Source organism: Anneissia japonica, unplaced genomic scaffold (genome assembly GCF_011630105.1).
Source record: "Anneissia japonica isolate Jap-2015-1 unplaced genomic scaffold, ASM1163010v1 scaffold288288_len553704_cov182, whole genome shotgun sequence".
In the NCBI taxonomy this organism is placed as follows: domain Eukaryota; kingdom Metazoa; phylum Echinodermata; class Crinoidea; order Comatulida; family Comatulidae; genus Anneissia; species Anneissia japonica.
The window spans coordinates 505,878-514,317 of record NW_022702993.1 but is presented as its reverse complement, the minus strand read 5'-3'; the positions used below and the strand labels follow the sequence as shown (position 1 = coordinate 514,317).

The window sequence follows — 8,440 nt, the reverse complement described above, 5'->3', positions numbered from 1 at the left end:
GATAGGTAGAACAAACGGGACCATAATGAGAGTGGACGTCAATGGAGGACGTGATCGCTTACTAGCAGTGGTCGCACAGTGAGGTTAAACTGCATTATACCAAGGAAGGGTGAATTTACACTCTTTCCTTTACCAACTAATACTGTAACAAAACAGGGTTCTATTTGCTACTACGATACGGGCAACCAAAAAGTTACCATAAAATTCTTTTTAATTTCAACTTTAATTATTAATGTACGAAAAGCATTCGGTATTCATAGATGACGCGGCGTGTGCGCCAGGTCTGAGGCAAGTGTCAGTTAACCCTGTAAATCAAAATAAAAAAGAGGGTGGCTTATATTTCATATATTTTCAACATTATCGATCATTTAGTATTATAATCGGGATATTTTAATTTTTGATTCATTTTAGGGGGATTACGACCCCTTTTGGCTGCGCCCCGGTGGTTACGGGCCTGAAAATTCAAGTGATTTTAATGAACTGAAAGACGAAAATTACCGATTCTATAAACCAGATCTTTTAAAATACCGAATGGTACGAGAGCAGGGGAACAGCTAGTGAATTCGTCTTTTCTGCCAGGAAATTCCGCACTTTTGACGTCAATATGTGTGACATGCCTCATAATACTTTACAGTAGGCCCTACTAGGGCATGTCACAATACATGTTTGATTTTCTTCTGTAATATATTATCGTTATCTTCAGTTTTAATACAGTATCCACACCGCACCTATAAACTATTCATAACTGTACATTTCTATGTATAGCACCACCTATAGTCGAAAATAAACGATTCTAGAAAACGGTAGATTGCTGTATGGTTGTGTTGTTCATATACTCGTGAAAGTTTACATTCATACATACTTTATTGAGTTCACCATACACTACAGATTGGCGACGAGTATAAAGATAAAATTATTAGTATACTAGAAGATCAATATGCCGACTATCGGGCATCTAGAAGCCTACGATAATACAGAGGATTGGAACTCTTACGCCGAGAGGCTAGAATCCTTCGTTGATGCAAATGACATCGACCCTGAAAAAACGTGTTGCTACGCTACTGACGGTGATCGGCGCGAAGACGTACATCCTATTAAAAGATCTGTGCACGCCCGACATACCCAAAATTAAAACGTATGAGGAGTTATGTGAACTACTCAATAAGCATTTTTTTTACCAAAACCTCTAGTAATTGCAGAGCGTTTTCGCTTCTATAAATGTAATCAACAGGCTGGTGAAACAATAAGCAACTACCTGGTAGAGCTGAGGCGTTTAACTAAACATTTTGAGTTTGGAGACAGGCTTAACGAATCACTCAGAGACAAATTCGTTGTTGGATTAACATCAGCCACAATACAAAAACGGCTGTTAACAGAAAAAGGGTCAACACTTCAAAAAGCTACAGAAGTGGTATTAGGAATGGAGTCTGCAGCCAAGGACGCTACAGAAATTAGTGGAAAACCACCTCAACCTGTTGATTACATACATAAGGGCACCAAACCTAGACATAGTACCGCTAGTCATACATCAGCTCAACATAAGCCACAAAATCAGTGCTACAGATGTGGTAACCCAGCACATAGGGCAGATACATGCAGATTCATTGAAACAACATGTAATTTATGCAAGGTCAAAGGGCACTTCGAAAAGGTATGCTTCAAGAAAAAGAAAAACACTAGTGGCCATACAACCGGACATACAACAAAACCCAATAATAAAACTCAACATCGCTATAACAAAAATAAGCGTGTACACAACTTTGAGGGCGTATCAGAATCCGATGATGAGTTAGAGATTACTGGTATTAATCAACTTACAGTGAACAGTGTCAAGTCTAATACGACACCTTATTGGTGTACCCATACATAAACGGACAAAAAGTAAAAATGCAACTAGACACGGGAGCGACATATTCAATAATGAATCTAGATGACTTTGAGGAGAACTTTCCAAACGCACAGTTATGCAAAGTAAAGGAAGGTTTCCATACATACACTGGTGAAAAAATAGAGTGCTCAGGATCCTACAATGTACACATTAACTACAATGGACAAACGGTAAGCGACAAACTGTTTATCGTAGACAAGGGTGGCCCACCACTATTTGGTAGAACTTGGTTGAGCAAAATAAAACTACCATGGCATGAAATCTTCAACATAAACTACAGTACAAACAACACATGTGGGAACAGCAAAACACACATGCAAGTTGATCAACTGACAGAAAAAAATGCAGAACTGTTTTCAGAAAGAGTAGGGCTCCTGCTGAAAGGACAAAAAGCCAATCTTCACATGGAGGTGAAGGCTATGCCGAAGTTCTGTAAAGCCAGAGAAGTACATTGCGCATTGCGACCAGCAGGGGAAAAAGAGCTTGACAGACTCGAAAACGAAGGCATAATCACACCAATTAAGTTCAGCGAATGGTCGACTCCAATAGTCCCCATCGTGAAACCGGACAAGTCAATAAGACTATGCAGAGACTACAAAGTAACTGTCAACCAGGCCATAAAGCCGGACAAACACCCAATGCCGAAAATAGAAGACGTTTTCGCAACACTTGCTGGAGGGGAGAAATTCTCAAAACTTGATCTAAAAAACGCATACGTACACCTAGAAATGAGCGATGAAGCGAAATGCATACTTACCATAAACACACAGAAAGGTTCATACCAAGTAAACAGACTACCCTATGGTATAACCCCAGCTACCGGAATTTGGCAACGAGTCATGGAACAAGTCTTACAATGCATTCCTGGTGTTGCATGTATTCGGGATGATATGATTTTAACTGGCCAAAATGATGAAATACACTTACAACATCTAGAACAGGTGTTACAACGACTAAAAGAAAATGGACTGATTCTGAACAAGAACAAATGTCAGTTTCTAAAATCAAAGGTATCCTTCTTGGGTCATGTGATAGACAAACACGGCCTCCATAAGTCACTCGACAAGGTTGATGCAGTGATCAATGCCCCAGCACCTACAGATACAACAATGTTGCGTTCATTCATCGGCTTACTGAATTACTACCATCGATTCCTACCTAACTTATCTTCCGTACTCTATCCATTACACCAACTTCTTCCAAAAGGAAAGCAGTGGGAACGGTCCAGTGAATGTGAAAACGCATTTGTGAAAGCAAAGAATATGATAGCGGAATAACAAGTATTAGCGCATTACGACCCCAAGCTTCCCGTTAGATTAGCTACGGATGCATCGCCATACGGCCTAATGGCAGTGTTGTCACACATCGTAAATGGTAAAGAGAGACCAATTGCATTCGCCTCAAGAAGCTTTACTGCAGCAGAAAAGAATTATTCACAGATTGACAGAGAAGCACTGGGGATTGTATATGGTGTAAAGAAATTTACTTCTTACCTGTTGGGGAGAAAATTCACCATATTAACCGATAACCAACCACTCACCGGATTGTTTAGCCCGACGAGAGTAACCCCAGCTACAGCCGCAGCTAGACTAACGCGTCAAGCGATTTTCCTTTCAGGATTCGATTATGAAATAGTATACCGTCGAAGTACAGACAATACGAATGCAGATGCATTATCAAGACTGCCACTCAGCTCACAAAAGGAAAAACCACGAACACTGGATGACACAGAATTATTTTACACTGACTGTTTTGAAGTTTTACCAGTTACATTCAAATAAATTAAACTACACGTACAACGCGATTCAATTCTGTCGCGAGTGGTAGACTATACGAGAAATGGCTGGCCTAACGAAAGGAACGAGGAGCTCGAAGCACTACTTTCGTAGAAAAGATGAGTCAAGTGGGTTGTGGCCGACATTGTTGAAATAAAGGGACCACTATCTTACATTGTAAAAACACATCAAAGAGGACTCTGGAAAAGGCATGTTGAGCAGCTAAGGGAAACACAAATAAAGGTACCTGAAACTTCAGCGCCTATGTTAACACAAAACGTTCCAGAAGCAACGCCCACAGATTGAACCCCAACCATTAGCTGTTAATGATTCGCAAAATGCGGACGTAGTAAATGACTTGCCAAAAGAAACATATACTAAAGAGATCACTCGACGCTCTAAGCGAGTCATTAAAAGTCCTAAACGACTCATAGAAGAAATGTAAGGGACTCATTATTTTTCAATAACAGAGAACACGGACACTTTTAAACTGGACATTGATTGATCTTTATTGCCAACAAACCATAATATTCTTTTCTTACGTGAAATTCAACAACGCAATCATATTGTTTATCAGGAAGTCAGTTTAGTTTGTTAAATATTGTTTGTACATGTATGTTTTAAAAAAATGAAATAAAATAAATATATATAAAACAATAAAAATAGATTCTAAAGAGACCATTATCAAACACACCCAAATGTTAAAATCACTTTCAGATTAAGTGCGGGAGAGTTGTAATATATTATCGTTATCTTCAGTTTTAATACAGTATCCACACCGCACCTATTCATAACTGTACATTTCTATGTATAGCGCCACCTATAGTCGAAAATAAACGATTCTAGAAAATGGTAGATTGCTGTATGGTTGTGTTGTTCATATACACGTGAAAGTTTACATTCATACATACTTTATTGAGTTCACCATACACTACATCTTCACATGCGTGTATCTAGTGGGAGATAAATGCAATTTGCAATTGGAAGTGTTGTGCATGCATAACCATGAATAACCTTCCAGACGAGAGCAAAAAGAACTCATCATATTCAGTGCTTGTTAATAATAATAATAATAATAATAATAATAATAATAATAATAATAATAATAATAATAATAATAATAATAATTCTGGATTTATATTGCGCCTCACGTTGACACAACCTCGAAGCGCTTGAGCATTATTACCCCCGGATCACTGGATCAAGCACATATGGAACACACACTCAAGCCCCGTTAGGGAATTCCATAATGTTGCAGCTGTATTCAGCGCAGGCTGTGTTTGAACCTACCAGGTACCCACTTGTACTCCTGGGTGGAGAGAGACAACTGTAGATAAAGTGCCCTGCCCAAGGACACAAGCGACTTGCACAGCGAGAGTTTTGAACCCCCGACCTCAAGGTTGGGAGTCCAAAAAACAGCCGATGCGCCAACCACTTGTTATAGTTTGAGTATTGCAGGGGTTCCGCGAGTGCTTTACAGTATAACCAATCTTCAATATTACAGGCCTAACAATAGATTACTGGTTAAAATGAAAATATTTAGACTTTTTTCAAATCACAGAAAATCAAAATTGTTATATTCAGTGCATTCCCGACTGTCATGAAAATGTGAAAATTCTTAAAACTGGTGGAGTACGGACGCACCCATCGCACCACCCCGCCCACTAGACAGACAGGCCTGGAAAAATTTAAGTTTTACTTGCCAGTATTATATTAGGTATCTTCTAAGACATACTTTAAAAAAATATTTATCTCTCACCCTGACCTTCGCCATGGCGAAGGTGCAAAGGTCTGGGTCCGCGCCTGAGAATGCATGACTATAGAGAAATAACATCATGTATTCGCTGAAATTTGTTATATTAACTTGGCCTACTTTAAATACAGAATGAGTTATAAATAGCAGTACAGTAGATTAAACTGATATTATTATTTTTTTGTAAAGCTGTAAAATAACAATTCTCTAAAAATTTAGTCTCATTTGAGAAAGCAAAACCAAATCTATATATACATCATAACCCACCGTTATATAATGAGCGTAATTTCGTAACTAACTCGGTGTTACGTAAGAAAAACTTGTAACAGAAGCCGGGCACTCACTGCATACGACGGTCGTACGACCGTCGCACGACGAACCCAACTCCGCTCCATGTGAGCGCTAGACCACGCAACGCCGTATGCTGATTGTCAGTGGTCGTCTGAACGGATCGTCATTAAAAACGATCGTCGCGTTGCGTTTTTTTTTTTTTTATAGAATTGCGTTGGCCGACCACCGTCGGGCGTAATGAGTGCCCGGCTTAAGGGCTCACTCACCGTCTCGTTCGGCGACTCCAACAGGACAGTGCAAGTAATGATCTCTATATGGACTGAAATATGGTGCGAGTCGTACATCAATCTCGAACGAATGAATAATGAAATTTTTACCATCTGGGTAAGTTTCCCGAAACAACTCTACTGTTGACGCCATATTACCACCGCAGTCAAGTAGTATTTTTCTGGGTCCTGATGTATTTAATTCATTGAGCTTATTGTCGACATTTTTAGTTCCATAATTTAGTACACTCGATAAAACGTCATGCATTCTGTAAAAGAATCATCGAAAAAAATATGAAAATATTGAAACGATTTTCGTTAACAGCGAACGTGTCGTGGAAAGGCTTCTAAAATATTACTCGGACTTATGTACACGACACAAAGATGAGTAAGCATGACCTTTGGTCATCTGCCTGAAGATTGGCTAAGTAGACCAGGAGCCCGGGGGTGTAGCATAGCTGGAAAGTTAACCAATTTTTGTGTATATAGTAATGTTCTATGTGCCTGTCTATGTAGGAGAATGGGCATCTGCCGGTCCCTTTGTGGTGGGTGTGGTCAGGAGGGGTATAAAAAGGGCCCCAAAATTTAGCTTGATCAACTTGTGAATTAACCCAATGAAACCTATTAGAATATATTCGGCATCGTTCAAGATATCATGAATGGACAATGCCAGACATTTCCAATGGTGGGGGGTGGCTGCTAGACGCAAAAAACTGGTACCCCAAAATTAAGCTATATCAGCTTGTGAGTTAACCCGATGAAACCTACTGGAAAATGTTGGGCATAGTACCAGGTATCAGGAATGTTTACCGCCAGACATTTTTAATGGTGGGGTATACCTGCCAGACACCCCCAAATACCCCGCCCAAAAAATTGACCTAGATCAGCTTGTGAGTTAATCCGATAAAAGTAGTCCAAGTTATTATGAATGGCCACCACCAGACAATTCTGATGGTGGGGTGTGTCTGCCAGACACCCCCTTATTCCCTGCCCCAAAAATTGACCTAGATTATCTAATATTATCTAGTTAACGTGATGAAAGTAACTGTGAAGTGTTCGGCATTGTGGTGGGCAAAGTGATAGAAAATCCCTAGTCTTTTACGGCCCGACACTGATCACCTGTAAAAAGTAATATTAAAACTGAGAATCAAATGACATAAAAGCACTGCATGAAGGTTTTTGGAAGCACACTTGAAACATCAAAGCAAGGTTTCGGCCCTCTGTGTTAAATCGAAAATTCACTTTTGCCCTCCGATTGATTTTTATGCCCACCCCTACTCTAAATAAGAGTCTATTATACTGTACGGATGGAAGTGTGGGTTAATAAGGGTGGGTGGAGAGCCATGAAATTAGCTTCAGACTGGATCGAAAACTTCAAGTACTATAGTAATACTATATAATCTTTTATTATTTTTAGTAGTCAATATTACAACAGTTTAACAATGAGATTCTATACAGGATTTAAATTTTATAATAGCCCAATATTCAGTAGAGTAGATTTCCCTACAATTAAAAATCGTAATGGTACTGGGTTTAGGAGTTCGTGCTTCAAACAGGTTATTCCATCCGTAGAAGCCTTTTAATGAAGAAAGTGTACCTTTTTAGGAAGGATTGCCTAAGTTAAAACTCACTCGGCGATATGAAATTAATTATAAGCTTGAATTATTAATCTTTCTGTAAGGAATACTACAGTAACTTCACGTTAAATTTTAATTACAAGTTGAATTATATAAAATTCAAATTAAATGTCGTAAGTATTATAGTTTGTCTATTTGCCTAATTTGGTTTAGAAAAATCCAAAAACTTCTTTATTACAGGTTTGTTAAACTTGCCTTATTTGCTCACTTGGTAGTGCTAAATAGATAAATTTTGAATTGGTGCTATATAAGTATTTGTTATGTACAATAATTAGTATTATCTAATTAGTATTATATTACTAATTTGATAAAAGACCAACGTTTGTGATGATTTACCATCTACACTCGTGCACAGTTGAATATATCGTAGCACCATTCTTTTAGGTGCCTTAACAGTCTTGAAGACATTTTTTGAGTTCATTGAACATATTGCTATACTTTCAGCGTAAGAAAAATAAAGCAATTAATTTACTCAGAATTCAAAGTTACACCCTATATTGGAAAAATGACTATACTGTATATATTGGGGTATTAGAGGGTTACAGTAACTCATGAGATAATCTAGCTCTATTGAGGGGGAATGGTATTAAAGGGAGAGGGGTATTAATGTATTAATGCGATGTGTGGCGGGTCCTACAATAAGAAATGTCTGGCAGCGGCCATTCATGATACCTGGGACAATGCCGAACATTTTACAGTAACTTTCATCAGGTTAACTCACTTGATAATCTAGATCAATTTTTGGGGGACAGGAATATCATATTTTCTTTTTCATTTAATTTCTTTTTTTGTAAGATACCAGCAAGATAGTCAAAATTGGATTGTACAGT

The 8,440-nt window shown here is 38.5% G+C and overlaps 1 protein-coding gene across 1 annotated transcript; it reads left to right on the top strand.

Moving 5' to 3' along the window:
• Window positions 1–1,887: 1,887 nt before the first annotated feature.
• Window positions 1,888–3,165, top strand: LOC117104203 (uncharacterized protein K02A2.6-like). Its single transcript, XM_033244914.1, has one exon. It carries the CDS (start codon window positions 1,888–1,890, stop codon window positions 3,163–3,165), a length of 1,278 nt encoding a protein of 425 aa, XP_033100805.1.
• The last annotated feature ends 5,275 nt before the right edge of the window (window positions 3,166–8,440 follow it).